The 20,322-nt window shown below is 38.5% G+C and overlaps 1 protein-coding gene across 1 annotated transcript; it reads right to left on the reverse strand.

The window, feature by feature from the left end:
* Positions 1-1,560: 1,560 nt before the first annotated feature.
* On the reverse strand, positions 1,561-15,389 carry LOC140921313 (visual pigment-like receptor peropsin). The gene is made up of 2 exons (XM_073371307.1): positions 15,282-15,389; positions 1,561-3,322 (listed from the first exon to the last, which is right to left on the reverse strand). The coding sequence occupies exon 2, from the start codon at positions 3,290-3,292 to the stop codon at positions 2,210-2,212; it is 1,083 nt and encodes a 360-aa protein (XP_073227408.1). The 5' UTR covers positions 3,293-3,322; positions 15,282-15,389; the 3' UTR covers positions 1,561-2,209.
* Between the last annotated feature and the right edge of the window lie 4,933 nt (positions 15,390-20,322).

A 20,322-nucleotide genomic window follows, 5' to 3' on the forward strand; every position in this document is an offset into this window, starting at 1 on the left:
GTAAGGTAAGCTGTTTTTTTTATTGAAGTCCTTTCATTTTCGTAGGTTACAGAAACGATAGGTTTTTATCCCATACAAATCCTTATATTTCGAATGTTACGCAACAATGCCGATGTTCGCCGATGCTCATATTTCGAGCTTGGGTTACCTGTGGTTTTTGATCTTCGGCTGCATGACCTCCAACTTCATCTTGTCTATGAGCTTTTCCACTTTGCGCTCTAGATGGTTCTTATGAAGAATTCATATTCATTTTTGCTGAATTAAAAAAGCCCCCCCTCTCAAATATTTCCCTCACGCTATTTAGACACCCCCACCCCTCAAACGAGCTTGAAATAAATAAGCCCGCCCTCCAGGGTGCTTAATAAAGGATTTACAATTTTCTTTCTCATCTACCCCTCTCCTAACCAAACATTTGACACTCGGTTAGACGTGAGTGTTAACTTTTGGAGAGGGGTAGTTGAACAGAGTCTTACTGGATCATCAATATAAAATTCTAGTAAACTGCCCACCCACCACTCCCCAGGTTGACCACTCCCCTAACCTTACGTTTTACACTCGGTTAGAAGTTAGTGTTGACGTTGGATTAGGGGAGGGGTAGTCAAACAGACTACAAGATTCTGAGAAACCTACACTTAACCCTCCCCTTACCTAACTAAGTGAAAGAAGGAGTTAACGTTCGGTTAAGGGAGGGCCTGTTGGGTAGTTCCCAATTATCCTATACTAATCCCTAAATGTTCCCGATCCTTCAAGACCCCACTGGGTGGTAAATTTGTACCCGTATAGGATTTGAAGGGGGGAGTATCCCACATCGCCTAAATCTGCCCCATTCACTCCTTGCAGGATCACCAGTTACCAACTGAGCTCTAGCCCTCGTACAGACGACTCCAACTGTTCCACGCGTAACGCCATCCGGACCTATTCGTGTTCCAGCCTCGCTCTCAGAGTATTTGATTTTGTCAGGAGCCCATGACACTGAGCCTGCAACTCTTATACTTCAGACAAACTTAAAGCAAGGGGCACACATACACCAACCCATGGCCTGGCCAACAGCGTTTTCACAGATCAGTTTATTTTTAGCATCTATCATTTTGGAATATTTTTCCCGCGAAAATGGAAGAACTGTTCCGTGTGTGTGCACATCCATACTACGATAACGACAAAATAAAAAGTAGATGCTTGCTAATATAAATATTTGAAATACTATTTTCTTGTCTCCGATTTTTGCTGGAGGATTTTAAGGCTTATTTGATATTCAAAATTTGCGAAAAAATTTATCTAAAAATAAATTGCTCTGTGAAAACGCCGTTGCATAGGCACAAGAGAGTTAATCTCTCCGGGTTACAGGCTCCTGATCGAGCTTAGCCTGCGTAACAGGCGCTTGGGAGTAGTGAGCGCCAGAAAGAACAGGGGCGCGAGAGGGAGACACGTTCTTTCTTGCTCCCACTACTTCCAAGGGCCTGCTACGCAGGCTAGATAGAGCTGAAAAATTATGGGCACTTTTTTGTTACTCAACTGATTTTTTTACTTCTCAAGTAAAAATCACTTAAAGACATGCCCACAAAGAAAGATTCCTCCGAACAGCTATTAGGGATTTTTTTAGGAATTTTCTAATGACCACGCCAGCTATTTGTATTTGCAAATCCCCCCGGATCAGCCAACTCGCTTTAGAGAGCAAAGTAAGGACCTTGATTATTTTGGAAACCTGAAAGACGTTTACCAAAATTACAATCTTCCGGAAGGAATAAAAAGTAAAGTTAAAACCTCCGTCCCCCAAAATCCTGGATGAAGCTTCGCGAATACCAAAGTTCACTATTTCCGGCCCATCCGCGACTTAGAGGGGAGAGGGCAGGTCTCAATTTTCCATCATGGTCGCAGATCACCATTCGATACTTCTAAGCACTCCTGTTGCTGCGTAATGCTATCTAACTAACTGTATATGTGTCTCTATTTTGCTGCTTAAAGCTAAATAACTCTTTTTAGCCAAAATATTGGTCTATAATAAATCAGCCCTTTGCCGTAGTGCCAGCCTTGCATTCAGTTTTGTTCAACTCTTTTTAGTTCACTGACATGCAAAAGAGAGTAAATAACGTGAAACATGGCAGTTGAAGCTAAAAATGACGGCTCCACGAATGACCATTAGGACAGTGCAGGCTATGTACAACCTATATCACCGATCAAATCTTTGCTACTAGTGACCACTTTTGTGCAATTAGCAGCTGCTTTCTCGTAACCTGCTTTTAGTCTTCTTGTTTTCGTTCGTATCGTCAGTAGATAACGAAGTTACAATTAGCTCAACGTTGGCATTTGCAGCACCTGTAGTTTCTTGTCCCATGAAGCGCGCGCACAATTCCCGGACTGTTTGTCTGAGACTATCTCTGAATTTTTTGAACAAGAAGAAATAAATAATTGGATTATAACATGAAGCCGATTTTGCAAATAGAGCGGGTAAAATAGCCACCAATGGCGGTATAATCTCTGGTTTTGCTATCATGGCGTACAGCGAAACAACGGCGTATGGTGTCCAGGCAAAGATGAAACAAAATGACATGATAAACGCCATACGAGCAGTTTTTCCTTCAGCTACTACGGCTTCTAGAGTAGGGGCAGCTGCCTCTCCCCACATGTCATGCGCATTCTTACTCATTTTCTTTACAATTTGGTAAATCAAGAAGAAAGATGTAACCATGGCAATAATGGGTCCCAAAAAGAAGAAGACGTAAATGCACAGGATGTAAACGATAGCAGGTAGTTCGGACGATTGCCAGTGAATGGCGCAAAGCGTTCCCCCACCCTCAGAAGCGTAAGATGACCAGCCAAACAGCGGAAAGATACTCCAAAGAAATGCAAAGCACCAAAGTCCGAAAATGGCATAATCGAGATTCTTTGCTACAGAGGACGGCTCCACAGCGTAAGTTATGACCATAGCTCGTTCAATAGCAAAGGTAGCATGATGGAGCATGATGCCAAATGACAAGAAAGTTGTGATAAAAGCGTACCACTTGCAGATTCCACTGGCCATCACTCGCCAGTTGCCTGACGCATTGGAGACAATGCCAAAAGGAAACGCCAATACTGCGTGAAGCCAATCGCCGACTGCTATACTGAAAATCAGTCGGTTAGAATTCGTGCGAAGAGATTTGTCTCTTATGAACGTGACGAGGACAGGTGTATTAAGGCTGATGGCTGTGACGGTCAAAAGCGCATATACTCCAGCTACGACGTAACGGATTTGGTTACTGATGACGTCTGTGGGTTCCAGTAGGCCCTCTGTTCTGTTGTGAGGCTTAATCATCTTGTTTGCTCGACATTGAAAGTTGATACCCTAAGAAGTAAATAGAGAGATTGGGTTTGGTTATGTTTTTTTGGTATAGAACGGGAACCTAACCTTAAATCCCGAAGAGGATCAAGACTATTGACTTTCAAGATTGCGATGTAATCCTCGAGCGCTCTGTAATGAAAAAAGAAAAAAAACTAACCGCGACGCCTGTCGCGAAGGCTAGATCCAAAAACGGAAACAAAACGTTTTTTTGGTAAACAAACAGTTTGATTTATTCCAAGACATGCTCAGGCCACTTAAGGCATGACTATATAATGAAATATGCTTAATTTGATTAAATGCTATTTGGAACGGTTTGCTTCTATCAATGATCCTGAAAATTGGACTACTAATGAAGCTTAATGACCTTAGCAATATGAGACATTTTATAAGATCAAATTTACGTCACGTGACTTCTAATTGAGAATTAACGGTCAAAATATTTACTCTAAAATGGGGAAAAGGTAATAAAAGAGCAACAAGTTCTTTTAGGTATGCTTCAGAGGCTATTAAAAAGGTTCTGAAGAATTCGCCTTTTATGTGTGTTTACGTAAAACAGGAATCGGTAAATAAAGGGAAAAGGGTCACGTGACCTGCTAATTAGATAAATAGCTAATACGATAAATAACCTTTCCAACCATAAAAGGCGAATTTACGATTTACACTGTTTATGTAACATTTTAATGGTGAAAATTCCTAAGATTAAGGTTTGCAAACCTTCCCCGTTTAGGAAAACGTGTTTTGTGACGTCACTGATGAAGCAACGTCACGTGTTATTTGAAATCACGTTTTACGCGTTTTTTTCATTGAGCCACATTTGTAGTTCGCTTTTAAGGATGACTGATTGAAGCAAACCGGTTTAAATAGCATTTTACAAAATATGCATATTTAATTAGGTAGTCATGTCTTAAGTAGCCTGAGTGATTATTCTTTGCAGTGTTCTAGGGCAGAACACTTCCGTTCAACGCACTTTTCAATATCAAACGCAACTGATGTTTCAGTTTTAATTCCTCGAGGGAACTAACGATATACCCTTTAACGCGGTATTAAATTTAAATATCATGACACATGCTTAATTGGAATTTTGAAGCAAATTAGTTACTAAAGGTGAATTTTTAGATCGAAACGGATGGCCGTTTGCGTTGGCTTGTCGCTGCGATTTATTTATTTTTTTAGTTTAGAGGGGCTGCGTCACGGTTCCCTAGTTCGGTTTTGAATTGCCAATTGTCCTTATTCTCAATGGAAATTAACGTTAGCGAAGAAATTACTTGTCAATGACAAGATCACTGCTTCTCCTTAACATTTTATCAAACGATGTAGACAAAACGAATGAACTTTGAAAAACTGTGACTGATCACGGTTTTTGTGAACAACAATCATGACAATTGCAATCCGTTCAAGTTTGTGCATCCGTGCCATTTTTGTTTTTGCCTTCTTTTAATGTTTTGAATGGTTGTTTTTATGCGGTTTCACTAGATTTGGTGGCAGTTTCCATTGTTTTAACTTTGAGAAATTCCGTAATACAGCTCCTTCAACTAACCTGTACTGAAGTGGATCATTCAAACTCCTCAGAGCCCCGCAATTCATTCAGCAAACAATACAGGAGATTTCACGAGGCTGGTGCCGTATTGAGAAATAATACTGGTCCGTTTTTATTTAATTAGATGTGATGATTTGACAGGCAGTTTCACTATTGGCTACTGCGGCTGCACGTATAAAAACAGTCTAGTTAAATGTCTTAAATTTACCCTGCGTTTCTATAGCGAGGACTTAGCGCAATTGAAAATGTATTTGTCACAATGGATATCAACTTTAATTTTTAAGTACTAAATAAAACGAATCCGACCGAAAGTAAAAATGTAACATCTAGTATCATGACAAAAAAATGTATACCTGAATCGATTTCTTGCGCCATAAGGTAGCCGTTTTGAATAAAAATTAGATTAGCATTACTTTTCCTGACAATAATTAAAAAGTGTTTTTTAGACCAGCATTCATAGTGTCTCGAACTAATAAATGACACGTTTGGTAAAATGAAATGCAAACGGCAGAGGTAGCTAGATCTGGCAAGTGGCGTCCTATATCGTAAATACAACTTAATGAGAAGATGCGAACGACGTTAGAAATTAGGGACTGTGCAATAATTATCTGGAGGGGGGGGTTCTAAAATTAGCAAAGTAGGCCTTAAAATAAAGTTGCACCCCCCCCTGAATTAAAGTTAAAATAACTTCTTGTCCACCCCCGTCTAGAGGGGAGATTACTTTCAACCTCCCCTCCCCAACCTCCGATCCTCTCTACATCCCTCTTTACCTTTACACTACTTCTGGTATGTCTGCATCATCAATAAATAAAACTTGGAAGCTGCGCTCCACATAATCGTCGCCTGATGAACCACCTTCATACTCGGTTGACTCCTCCTCAGAATCACTTGAGGTATCATCATGAGAACTGGAGGGCATGTTTTCATCATCATCTTCGATGTCTTCATCAAATGTTCTTGCTACAGAACCATCTGCATGCTTAAGTATTCGCTCAACTAATTGTGCCTTGTTTCCAGATACTATTAGACCTTCTTGCCTTAGATAGAGCCGAAGTTGCTTGTTAGTCAGTCTTTCAACATCGTCTCTGCTCTCCCAACAAATATCTTCTGGAATGGTGTTTCTTTCCAGATTTCTTTTGTCTGCTTTTAGAGCCAAGAATTCAAGGTGCTGAAGATATCTTCTGCAAGAACTTTCGTCGATGTTAAGCTTTAAGCATGCTTGCCGTATGGCCTGGTTATCAGAAGAGGTCACTTTCTTTTCAACAAACATCTTCTTCACTTGTACACTAGGAAGGATACTGTCAACCTCGCTTGGAGCCAAACGAGGTTCATCAACTGGGAGATACTTTCCTGGCGAGGACGGATCAAGGGCTGGCAATGGAGATCGTGTAATGGGAATGCCACCTGTCCAACCTTCTTCCTCGCATTCATCGCAGGTTGGGTCACATGAAAACTTCAAGTACTCAAGGTAGTATTGTCCTTGCTTCACATGGGCATCTTTCATCTTTTGAAGCTTTGAAAAAACTCCGTTCCCGCATATTTTGTGTCGTTGCTGTGGAGAAGCCTTCCTCCATTTAAGAAGGTACTTCGAGAGATGAAGCAGGAGTCTGGATGTGACTTTCCGGATGGTAGCTGGCAAGGGAGATCAGGAAGTCATTCTTTCCAGGACCCGATTCGTCATGAATGCGCTGTGCAATTTGGTTGGCAATTGACCAAGTATCTGCTTCCTCCCAGGCAATGCAGTGTTGTTCTATGTCTTTCAAGCACATTCTTTCCAATTCTGCAGTAGGAAGCCCATGAAAAGGGTCATTGGGTGGGGCGACCGGACTTCCTGTCGTAAGAGCTTCTCCAATTGCAGCATTAGTGCGTTCTGCCTCGTTCTGCGCCGAGTCATGAGGGACTTGCTTTCCTGTAAATGCTTCGTTGGGGAAGCGGAAGTGCTGGTTCAAAACCAACTCGGGATTTAACTCAAGTTTTTGAATATATGTTTAATATTGTTGAGATAAACTGTTCATTTTTAGTACAAGGTTTTGAAGCTGTTAATATTAATATTTCTTAAAAGATTCCAAAAATTGATTTTGATTAGCTTACATGTAATATACATTATCTTGAGTCCATGGATTGAGATCAGACCTCTCAGTTTAACTTCTAACCTCCCCTACAAATGTTTAAGAAATTACCTCTTACCCCCCCTACTCTGCGTTTTGGTTTAAGTTCAGGCCCCCCCTATTAATCTTAGAACCCCCCCCCTCCAGATAATTATTGCACAGTCCCTTATGACTATTGAAACAGGGAATTGCGCGTTTGTAAGGGGTAAGATTAATAGGCTTTGTTTTTGAAATTGATTAAGTTCTTCTAATCCTAGAATGCTTGAAAGTACCCTCCGGAGATATAATATCCTTACAGTCAAAATACTCTTAGCATGTTTCCCTCCGGCGCTTATCGTTAAAAATCGAATAGCTTCAATTAATCATTTCACTCTTTTTCTTATTCAGCACCCTATTAAGTCCTGTTTCAAAAACAAGGGAGGGTTATCCAAGCAAGATGGTAGCAGTAGCTTCATTTCTTCTTTTCTTATGCGAAGTGTTTACAAGGCATACTGTATAGGGTTATCCTGGGGCTGTACAATGGCTATAATCATTAGAAAAAATAAAATGGAAAAGCAAACCCCCATTACCCTGAAAACAAGAATGAAACCCCGCAAACGCCAAAACGCGCCATTTCCCTTTCTGATTTGTAGCCAAGGGGAGAGGAGGTCTAAAATATTCGCCTCTTTCGTTCAAGACAAGCTGAGCACCACGGTTACGCTCGGTAACTGGGTAAATCGCCGATCCGGGATATCTTTCTCATAGGTTTTTTCAAGCTGCGTCAAGCGTGCGATCAGCAGCTGTGTCTCGATTTTTCCGATTTAGGTCAGATTTTCGCAATAAAATCGTTTTAATTTTTTTTTTCCAGCTTACCGTAACAAACACGTTCAACAACGTCTCTTTCAACGAAAACATGCAGTCACCGTGACTGCACGGCAAAGAAAAACTTTTATATTTCTGTTTTCTTTAAATTCAATCAGGTAACCAGTTCATTAGCAAAACCGAAAAGAAATAGGTATTAAAAGCGAGCGTTGCCTTTGTTTTAATGAGCAAACCTTAAATTCCAACTTTCGAGAACCTTCCTTAATTACACATTTAACGGGTTCAAAGTGAATAGGTTGCTATGTTTAACATCCTGTACTTATAAAACCAAACTGTAATTAACACTGAGATTTGTCGTCTTTCCATCTAACTAGCTTACCGTCAAGTATTTTCTTACCAGCAATTCAGTTGTAGTTGTTTGGACAATTTTACAAACTTAAGTAAGGAAAGGTGTAGCCTTGATGGTGGCATTAAAAACAACTAGATTTGTTTTTAATGTTTTCATTACCTCTCTCGTCTATTATTTATAAAAGTACATTAATTATCTTAAAGGGCCTAGTTTTCCGGTTTTTAATTCTAAAAAGGTGCAAAGTTTACACACATTTTCACCTTTTACGTACCATCATTTTGTGCATGAAAAACAGCTTTCAAGTTATTTTTAATGATTAATGCTCATAAAATGAAAATTCTAGTAGTTATTGAAGACTCAAATTGATGCTTCACGGGCATAAAAGTCTGTATGTCTCCACCGTTCATTCTGATTGATTTTCATCTCAGGTAGCAATAATCTTTTTTATATATATACAAACCTTGACTGAGGTTGTGAGTTTCTTTGTTTTCTTTTCATATGTTGTTGACGAGATTACAAATGACTCAAAAAGAGTGTTTCGAAGAGTATTCAGGCGATTACACCTTCTATTCAATCTCAAATACTCTGCCCTCTGACCTTTGTTTTTTTACGACCGTATGAAACATCATTTATTCCGACCAAGGGAGGATGAAGCCTCGTGTTCCGACTGATATTCGTGTTTCTTTACCATCGCATCAAATTAAACACGTTCGAATAACCTCATTGAAACCAACAATTTCGACAAATTCTGTTGAGCTCACTTTTATCGAAGCTCTTGGAATTTTACGGTTTGACACCGGCTGTAACGCGACTTTAAAGCGGCGTAGGCGTTCTAGGCGTTTGTATTATAATATTTCACAACGTTATTCTACAACTAGAAATGTTATTAAAATCATCCCTGAAGCTGCAAAATAAGGACGGAAAAAATCACGACACTTTAAACGATAAATGAACAATGAAAATTAAATTAAAAAGGGGGTAAATGCTTTTTATCAAATAAAAAATACATAAAAGTTTCGTAATTTCCCAGAAATATATGCCTGGGGTTCAGACATTGCTCTCGGCATACATTTGTTTTCAAACATTGCTATTTCTGGGCTTTCGTGTTTCCGAGAGTTTTCAATGGATTCAGTTTGCAAAACCTCGCACTTTTACTCCATTGAGTATAGTTAAAACGATCTATGAAAGCGTATTTTTGCTTCAAAGAAAAGCATTGATTGATAATTTCATTTGCTCAGTGACATCGGTAAAATAGCCTATTGCTATAGTAAGATTGACTTGGAATTCGTTTAACTGTTTACACTGCACTTAGTGATCTTAAAAGCTTTGGAGGCGTTTGTTAGCTCTGCTTTGTAATCATACTGTGTTGCAACATCGCATTCGGCATACAGGTCCACTGACAATGTTAATTAAAACTTCGTGATCTTCAATAAAAGTTGCAAAATGATTTCCTGCATCTCTTGAAATGTAGGGCGCAAATTTATCAGACATACAGCTTGAATATCTTTGTTTACCGTAACTGGAGGCCAGCAAATTTAAATACGGCTGAAGTTGAAGACGAAAAGCTTCAGTAGTCTGCTCGACAACTTCTTACGGTAATAACTGCTTCTTGTCATTCTGTTAAAATTATAAGAACTCGTATATAAATTATTCTTAGATTTTACACGTGAATCAGAAAAAAAAATCATGGAAGAAAATCTGTCTGACAGGAATGTAAGGATGGTCAAAATAGTGACTATAGAAATAGAACAAGAAGACGGTACTAGGTATAACTGAGTGTCGTAAGCCGTACACGCTATTTAACCATCTAAAATCAATTATTCAATTTCTAATTACAGGCTTTCTCTGCACAGCAAAGTCATAACGTTTATATAGAGTGAACTGTTTACCTTTTAGCAGCGAATTTTTTCTTCTGAGTTAAGCTTTGCCTTGATTTAGATCACGCGGATTCAACTTCAGTTAGCTTGATAGTCAGTTGTAACTCATGGTAGAAAATAATCTGATTGGCTAGCTGACGGTGAGTAAGTTCTAGTACTGATTATTTTGATATTTAAATAGCATGAACCAATCACGAATTGTGTTCTCTTGGTTTTGTTATCAGAAAATATCACGCAAATAAGCCCAGTTTGTTATGAGCTAAAATTTTACTTTTACAAAGTTGTCCGATCTGTATTAGTCAAGAAAGTCAGTGCTTGGATGAGAATTATTTCATCTAGCGATTTTTCTAAGGCCACCTGGAAGTATGAAAGTTAAAATTTGAATAACTAATATTGTCACAAATAACAGTTATGTATTTAGGATCGATTATTTGTGAATTTTATTCATCTTTATTTACCAGCAGGAAGTAAATATTAATAAGATCTAATAGCTTTGTTTCGAGTTGATAAGTCTTCTGGCCCCACTGAGTTGTTCGAAAAGTGGAGGACGCTTTCTCAATGGATAAGGCAATTGGTTTCCTTGACTTATCCATTGGATAGTAATTTATCTGGTGGAAAGCCGGCGATATCTAACATTTGAACAACCCGGGCCAGAGCTATAATTTGTCACTGACTTGCTCGCTTTTTGTACTTTATTAGTTTTAGTGCAGTTCTTCTAACCATTATAACTAGTTATGGCAATCGCTAAGTGCCAACGACCAAAGATTTTTCCTATGCTCGAGCGCTGTTCAATTTGTTTAGAAATGTCATGAATTACTGTGATGTACGAAAAATAGTTTGAATTCAATTCGATTGCATAAGCGAAAATTAGCTTGAAAATAGTAAACTAAACTGTTCTACTGCATAAAGAATTTGAAATCACCACTTTTCAGCGCCAGCATATTTTTCGAGATATTGAAGCTCGTGTTTTTGTCCGAAGTTGCGCACAGGTCATTTTGGGTAAAATTTTGTCGTCTTATAAGCGAACTTAGAATCCTCGAAAAATCATATTTAAGTCTGCGAATATTCAACGTACAGATTTATATTTAGCGTCTTTTTAAAGCTTAGGAAGTCTGTTTTTCAGGAAAAAAGAGATTTATGGTGCGCCGATGAAGCCTTCTAAATTATTTTGCTACAAAGACACAATGGCCGTTTTCATGCTAGAGACGGATATTCAAAATCCTTCGAAACGGTTGTGGGATCTATCGAAACTTTACCTCATCAAAACACCGAATTCGTCAATCTTGTGAATAGACCATTTTACAGTGGTCTCTATCTTAAGTCAGGGGCACCCAACGGCAATTTTCGGAAAATATCTGTTCGGAAGACGATTTGAGATCTAGAATTTTCGGAACATTTGTTGTAAAATTTCTTGCTTGCCTGCCTCTCCTAAGATTTTCGAACATCTACAAAATGGTATAATTACCCATTTTTAACGGATTTTGACCCTAAAAAAGGCCACCTAGAATTTTCGGGAGCCTTTTCCTGGCTGAAATTTTCGAGAAGGTAAGTTTTTATCCCTATAATTTTCGGATCACTAGACTTTCAGCTAGGAAATCCGAACAGATGAAAAGTTTTTAGGGGATAAAAATATGCCTATATCTACCGTTTAAATACTAAAACACGTTCAACAATGCTATGTTGAGTGGTTTTGAACTATATCCTCGTTGGGTGCCCCAGTTAAGTTCCCTAATGTGAGGCTGACGGTGACCTTGTTTTGATACAAACCTCCTTTGCTTTGTTATGGAAGAAATTGTCCTTGAAAAATACTAGTTAGCATAAGAATAACTTGATTTAAATAATATAACAGGAAGGTTTGTATCGAAATAAGGTCAAGTCCAGTCTCGCTTCCATCCATAACTGTAAAATGGCGTATTTGTCGATACATTGGAATTTATCAAACGTTGTATTTACTAAAAGTTTTAAATTCATCAAATACTGTGCTGAATTTACACAATACTCGATCGAATCCATTGAAATATCAAGGAATTCATGATTCATCACAGGTTTGAACAAACCATTTTACAGTTGTGTGCTCAGCTGCCCTGGCCTTTGAACAGGAAGAGGCTGGCAGCGACCTTCTTTTGTTTCCAAACTTCTTGTTTTTCAAAAGTAAATGATCATGTTCACGGGCTTGTTATCATGAGAATACCACGATTTGGACATGAAAGGCAGGAAGGTTTGTAACAAAACAAGGTCACCGCCAGCCTCGCTTCTATTCAAAGGCCAGAGCACTGAGCACACAACTGTAAAATGGCCTCTTCATCGGAATCCTCGTTAATTTGATACAACACTCCATTGAATTACTGGAAACCTTCTATTCATCGAACCTGAATTTGTCGAAACACCAAATTCTTTGAACCAGTCGATCAGGTACGCGGCTCTACCGGAGGTCGGAAACCAAAAATCCTTCGATATTCTTCTAACGCTGAAGTAATTGAAGATAGCTGGCCCGTACACGTCGTAGATGTCGATCAGTGCTCCCGATGATGCTATTGTCTAGGTGTTTTGAATAAAGTTATAGACACTGGTGGTGGTAGAAAGGCCATTTGCTGCTGCAATGAGCCTCTCCGCGCATTCTCGCAAGGTTTTTTTCCATACATTACTGATCAACAACAACTACTGACAAGACTGCTGGTGACGTTGGTCACGACCATGAGGAAACCTTACTCCCAATTCTGGTGGGACTTCCGGCGTGATGGACTTCCAGTGAGAAGAAGACCTGTGTACAACTGTGTCTATTGTTTTGAACACAAATTCAGGCACCTTCTCGCCGGTATTTGCGAATATTTTACTTTAGGTCGAGGCTAACCCTGTATGAATGAGTCTTCAGTGTTTCTGTTCAGTGGCCGCAAGGAATCCGAAACTGGTCTATGGAAAAGTTCGACGAATTCAGTCCTCAAGGGGTTTGGTTTAAGGCCTGAGTCGAACGTATGTTCGGAGCATATGAATGATTGGCAATATCTCTCGCTAGGAGACCTCATAGAACAAAATGAATTTTTCTCCAAAAGTAAATCTTGAGGTTTTCTTGAGTGCCTTGACGTTTAATTATGAAAATGAAGGAAAGTGGCAAATTGGTGGCGAATTTACTTTGTTTAGATAAACAAATTGGCATAAATTTATGAAAGAGGATAAATTACCAAACTTTCCACGTTTGAAATGAATGTACGTGAAGTTTAAAATTAAAGTTTTGAATAATTCAAGACTAAATTTGGGTATTTAAAGTGATGTTTTTCCTCATAATTTTTATTGAAGTGCAATGGACGGTCATTCCAAGCGTGGGGTGTTAGAAATATTTAATATGAATTAGAAAAATTTTATCGCCTTATTTCTTTTTTTACGAACAATTCTTGCAAGGACCACTTGGACAAACAGTAGCGAGGGAAAGCGGGATCTTGCCGTAGATCAGGATCAGCAGTTAAAAAGATAACACTTAAAATTGAAGACAAGGCTGCCACCAACTGGTCAATTATTTACGATGTTTAGCAAAAAGGTTAGGTGACATATCACCTGTTATATTAAGATAGATAGATAGATAGATAGAAATAGACAGAAACTTTATTAAAGTGTCAAAGCCGTCTAGCCAGGGAAAAAAGAATCCCTTACTAATTTGGGGACACCAAAAAAAATAATAACAAAATATTTAAACTTTAAAGAACGATGAGTTTTTTGTATGTGCCAAATTTCGATTTAGCGCCACTGATCATCTATGCCGAAGTTATAGCCAGTAAATCATTTTCCACAAGTAAACCCCTTAGTCCCAGCCCTTAAATTAATTGTGCCCTTCGACGAATGTAAGGTTTCGATGAATTCAATAGAGTAATGTATGAATTTTACCGAGAGTTCGATGAATTCATCCTTTGGAGGATACAATTTTTGGCTAAATTCACAACTTTTGATCAATTAAATTCACAAGTTTCGACAAATTCAAGTCAATTTTGAACCAGATAAAGTGCAATAGATCAAGCATGAAAAAAGTAAATTTAATTTCGACACTTTTTGATAAACTAACTGGATTTTTTATAAAGTTCAAGATGACAGAGAAAAATGGCCACCGTTTGATAGGCGTAAATTGTGCTTAACTGCGCTATTTCCTTATGGCTGTAGCATATGACGGACGTCATAAAATTAAATTGTTACAGAATGATATATCATACTTCGGAGTTTTTAGCAAGTCATAGGTTATTAAAGCTTCCCAACCCTCCGGCCTGCCAACATTCTATCCAGTTTGAAAATTTACATGTAAGCTAGTCCAAGAAATAGAATGAAAATCTTACTAAAGGCAATGTTAAGGGTTTCGTAAAATCTACCGAAGAGAATTTATAGTTCCACTTCTTTACAAGGATGGTTTATCACAGTCAAGGCATTGTTGGATTGTCACGTTCTGGCGGTGCATTAAAAATTCATTAATTCTTTGAGAGATGCAGCAGTTACTATAGATATATTTTTTGATAACGTTATATTAGTAATATTTCATATCAAGCTGTTTCGAGACGTGCTATTTATCTTTTTAATGTAATTTCCTTTCATAAGCAGACAGTTTATTTAGAAAACACCACTATTGACTTAGTTTACTTTATTTACAGTAAAGGAAGGCTTAATGAAATTAGAAAATTGCAGATATTTACTTTTAAATACTCTTCTAAAACTGGCATAGTAACCAAAAATGTTCTTCTTTATTTCGATTTGCTATAAGCCAAAGCACAGGAAACGATGGAAAATTCATCAAGCAACAAAAGGAAAAACTCATTTAATTCAGTAATATTGCCTGAAAATCTTATTTATGTTATCATTACGTGAATACGTGATAAGAATGTTTTTAATTAAGACTACCTTTTGCTGCAGAGTGAATTTTTTAGCCCTCCGGACATTATAGGCTTATGGCAGAGATTCAAGAAAAAGGAACGTTTTTCTGATAGCAAAGAGCACAATTTTTGCCTTTGCGTTCCTTGTACCGACTTCGGTAGATTTTCGATCACTGAAAAGCTATCATTAAGCCACAGAAACCTAGCCTAGTGAAAATATAACTTCAGCTATAAATAGTAATAATAACAGAACACCTCGGAGCGTCGTTTTGTATTTACGGAGACCTCTCAAGAAACCGTGTTTGTCTGTTTCCCCACTCCCCTGTCTGAAAGAGCAATTGGATCGGAGTGTAAAATTCTGAAGGAGAAGTTACCATTGTCTTTTAAAAACAGGTCAACAGTCTTGTAAGGTGACCATATTTCAAAACTGAACTAAGAAAACTGACCTTCTGATAATGTGCTATTTTCTCCCTTAAACTTCTTGCGTTTAAACGGCGATGATTCACTAGAGCGAGACAAGATATAAGTCAAAGGTGAAAGGAAACCTCCACTGTTTTTCATTTCAAATCACAACTAGTATGCAAATTTTGTGTTGTCTATTTATATGGGATTAATCAGCTGTGAATATTAAACACGAATACCAAGTAATGCCTTTATTACACATTAACCGTTACAGGTGGAAAAATCTATGCATTTTCACACGAAATAGCTTACAGGTAATAGCTTCATGATGCACTGTTATCATCACGTTTTTACGTTGCTGCTAAGGGAAAAAAGAATTATGGAGACGGATAACTTTTACTATTATCAATTGTAAATTTATTGGATGAGGTCTGTGTGATATCCGGAATAAACAAAGTCGAGGTAAGTGTTATCAGCCGAGCCGAAGGCCGAGGCTGATAACACTCACCGAGACCTTGATTATTTAGGATATCACAAAAACGGAATCTAACAATTTGTTTTATACATTGTTTTGAAGAAAATAACGACAAAAACACCGTCGCAAGGAACCTGAATTGATATTGTCATTGGTAATCATGCATTGCGCGCGCAACCTACAGATTAGTCAATTATCTGATAGGTTGCGCTGATCTTCAACATTAGCTCAGGGCTCTTAGCCAATGAGAGGACAGATAATGAGTACAATATATAATAATACTTATTATTATTCATTCAAAATATTTCTTCAATTCTGATTGGCTAAAAGCACACGCATAATTCACCATAACCAGTCACTGATGACCAAATTTAGAAGAATTTTGACTTTAACGAGGAAATGACGTCAAAAATGCAGGGTTCTTAAAGGTTAAGGCACCGTGGGAACGAGGCTGAGTTGTTTTGGTTGTGAAAATAAAAATGGCGGACACTTCACTCGTTTCAAGAGTAAAAACTACAGCTGGAACTAGGCGTAATAATAGCAAAAAACATAGCAAAAACAGAAAGAAGACAACTCGGAGGGCGACATCTGCTATTTGTAAACTATCGAAGATAAACTTAACATCCATGTAGGTAAGCTTGTTTTAGCTATGTTTTTAAACTAGGAATTATTTTGAATGAATAATAAAACAATTATTGAATTCGGCTTTCGTATCATATGAAGAATTATGGAAATCTCGAAAGGGTGTTATCCTCCTCGGCAACACCCTCCTCGATCTCCATAATTCTTCATAAGATACTCAGCCTCATTAATTAATTGTTAATTATCTGTCTCCCCATTGGTTAAGAGTCCACAGTTAATTTTGGAAATCAGCGCAACCTACCGATTAGTTGGTTATATGCTAACCTGTAGCCTGCGTAGCTGGCGGTATTGTGTGGGTGCGAGATTAAAGTTTTGGCGGCGGAGCCGTGTTCCAAAAAAAGGGAGTAGGGACGAGGCGGTATTTCTCGTGGCTTCGCCGCTCGTGACGGCTCCGCCGTCAAGTCTCACTCGACTATATTAAAACGGCTCCGCCGCCAAATCTCACTCGACTACTACACATTACCGCCGCTACGCAGGCTACTAACCTGAGATCAGGCCCAATTATAGCAGATCTCATACATTCTCTCTTACCAAGAGACTATAAAGGGGACAGAGAGGGCATCCCCCATATACACCCTATTACATAGGTAATTCGTCTCGAGTTATTTTTAGAATCGGGATAAAGTTACCTCGCGCGAGGCGTGGATGTTTCGTGGAGGTTTCGCATGACCAAACGCCGTGCAAAACATATCGGGCGAGAGGTAATGAAAGCGTAAAAAGATCGAGAGCATTCCTGAATATTGAAGCGAAATGAGTCGGCGCTCACCTGGGAAAAAGGAATCGCTGGACTCTTTGACAACCCGTGAAATCAGTTTAACTCGAAGTTGTCGTAACCTCAGTGCTTTAATAAAATGAGAAATTTCGCCGGTCTATTGAAACCGGTCGTTTGTACAATTTAGGGAGTTTAAGATCCAACGACGCGGACGACAACTAGAACTTCAAAAAAACAATAGGTTTAATTAGCAAAACAACAACTTCGCACGTGCAACACACTTTTTTGTTCATTTCTTTCCCGTTTTTGCACGACTACGACGTGAAAATGCCTAATTTCGCGTTTTATGGAGGACGTAAATAAGCAACGACGAAATTTTATTTCTCTTTCTGAGCTTGAATATGGTCCCTTGAAATTCAGTTTTAGGAGGGTTCGCCTACAATTGACAAAGTAAGTGGGTAGGAATAATCGCTATAAAGACTGAAAAAAATAAACATCAAACCAGAAATTGCTCTTTTCAAACTGTAAATTATAAATGATCCTGAGAGAATATTCAGTGTGTTAAGGATTTCCCTGCTCTACTGTTAGCTCTATACAAGAGAGGAAGGGCGATTCTTTTTTAATTTCGGTTTCGCTGACACAGCTTTCGCAGAAATCTCGCTGTAGTCGTTTTCGTCGACAAAAGGAATAGCAAAATCGCTCTCCGCGTCTTCCCCCATTTTGTTCTGCGTCATTTCGTGAAGGACGCGTGGCTCTCAGCGTGGGTCATCCACGCGGAACACATTCGCGCTATGTGATTGGCTGTTGTCTAATCCCCCTTGAGATCTGTGGTGTTAAAAATAACTCGAGAAGAATTACCTATGGAATAGGGTGTATATGGGGGATGGCCTCTCTGTCCCCTTTATAGTCTCTTGCTCTTACGTAGTCCCGCTAGAATGTTATTTACGGAGCGAAACGAAAATAGAGCCTGACTCAGGTTAGTTATCTGCTAGCAGATAACAGGGTGGCAAAGGGGGCGGGGAGTGCCTATCACGCATCTCTCACGCCCATTTTATTTTAAGCTATCGCGCATCACGTAGTCTGTGAACAGGCCTTTGGTCGAGCGGTGAGCTAGGGAGAGGGAAAAACTAGCATCACGGAAAAATAAAATAAAATAAATACTAACTACATTAACAAGTATCCTATTATCATTTAATCCGAAGAAATGAGAAAGTGGTGCACTCGTCTCTTGCTCTAGTTCAACACCAATAAACCACATAGTTTTTTTTTATTTTTTTTTTTTTTTGCAGAATACCAGTTGTATTAGAAAAACGCAGGTCATCTCAGGGAGGGGGGGGGGTGAGCACCCCCTGCACCCTCCCCCTAGATCCGCCTCTGACTATCTATTTTTGTCTCTGCTCCTAGGTTTAAATGATATTAATCATCACGGAAATTTCAAAAGGAAAAAATCACGCGTCACGCGTTATGAAAATAGTAAATCACGCATCACGCTGCTAGGCCAAATCACGCCTCATGCGACTAATTTGGACCTGATCACGCATCACCCTGATAATTTGGGTCCCATCACGTGTCACGTAACATTCTTTGCCACCCTGAGATAACTGACCAATCTGTAGGTTGCGCGCACAATGCATGATGTCAATTCGTTTCTTTACCACGGTATGTTTTTCCTTCTGTTCTTCAAAACAATGTTTAATGAAGCAATTATTAGATTCGGTTTTTGTGACATCCTGAATTACCAAGATCTCGGTAGGTGTTATCAGCCTCGGCCTTCGACTCGGCTGATAACACTTACCTCGACCTAGGTTATTCCGGATATCACAAAAACTTTACCCAATAATTGTTCAGTATACTTTGACTGTTACAGATGCAATGTTTATACAGTTTCACACGGAAAAACTCACAGGCAATTAGTTCAATATAGAGTATTACCAAATATGTTTTGATATTATCACATATTATATGGTGGAATTATGGACTCCACCATATATTCATTCACTGCACATAGTTTGCCATTTTAATTAGTTCTGAAAAGTTAATGTGGGTATTGACTTTAAAGATCATTTAATTATCCTTTCTTTAGATTCATAGAGAATGTTTCCCCCTGAAAATGTTATAGGCATATCAGTAAAGGGAGTAAAAAATGAAGAAACAGATTAGAACAAAAATAAAGTAAAAGAATTGACATCTACTTTAAATTACGCTTATAAAACACATCTACCATTTTTTTCGGAGACAGTCAAACTTATTGTAAAGGTGTCGTGACTCAAAACTCCTATCACGGCGTTTTGCTCCTTGTTAGGAAAAGTTAGCAGAGTTAACTCCCTGGATTTTTCGATGATATATTTTTAACTGTAGTAAGAGAAAGGCTATCGAGATCACTCATTGTGTTCAGTTGATTGTCAGTAAATTCAAGTTCACCTTTTTTTTTTTATGTAGACACAGGGCCACTTAAATGTGGCTATGTTTCTCGCTCGTTGGGTGTCAGCACGGCCGGAAAGTGACGGCTTTCTGGATCATTCAAAGTCCATTATTCACTTATAAATTTGAAATCACTTAAAAATTAGCTTTTGAACTGAATTTTTTAGAACCGAGTCTGATTGCGTTATGAACCCTGAAGACAAAACTCTGCTTAAAAAACGCGCATTTGCATATTTATTAAAGTGCCACCTAAAACAGGTGTTAAAAGCATTTGTGTGCCCTGCATTTCTTTTTTAAGGCAGCGAAAAAATTGGAGTTGTATTACAAGAATTGAGAAATGCATGTCCATATTGTGAACTAATGTTTTATTCATTCCACTATAAGGCGTGTTGACTGCCCAACCGAAAAATCATACTTTTTAATTCAAGATGCGTACTATATTATACTTTGTCCCTTTCCTTTTTTAAAACTAAGTTTGCTGTCAATCCGCAGAAAATTTAAAATAGCTGACTATGCCTTTCTACTCCTGTTCTACACCAGATACTGTGGGGAAAAGGGTCTTATTTATTTGATCTTTGTTTCATGCTACTTTTCCTGGCAAGTGGTTATGCCGTAAATAAACATAATTCTACTAGTATAAGAGAACTCAGTCCTAATCAAACCTACCTTAATAGCTTTTCCTCTTTCTTCTCTTCACCGACAGGATAATATAAATCTGTGCAAGACAAGAGAAATTTCAAGACACGCGGGCGATTTGCGAACGTGAAGTCTCAATATGTTAAGACTAGCCGGGTTCTTGTTAAACAACCGGCCATGCCCTTAACTTTGTTTCAAT

This window comes from Porites lutea, chromosome 12 (assembly GCF_958299795.1).
Source record: "Porites lutea chromosome 12, jaPorLute2.1, whole genome shotgun sequence".
NCBI lineage: Eukaryota > Metazoa > Cnidaria > Anthozoa > Scleractinia > Poritidae > Porites > Porites lutea.

What these genes read in the sequence shown, in the direction of transcription:
- LOC140921313 (XM_073371307.1), bottom strand. Translation starts at nt 3,292, where the DNA reads ATGATTAAGCCTCACAACAGAACAGAGGGCCTACTGGAACCCACAGAC.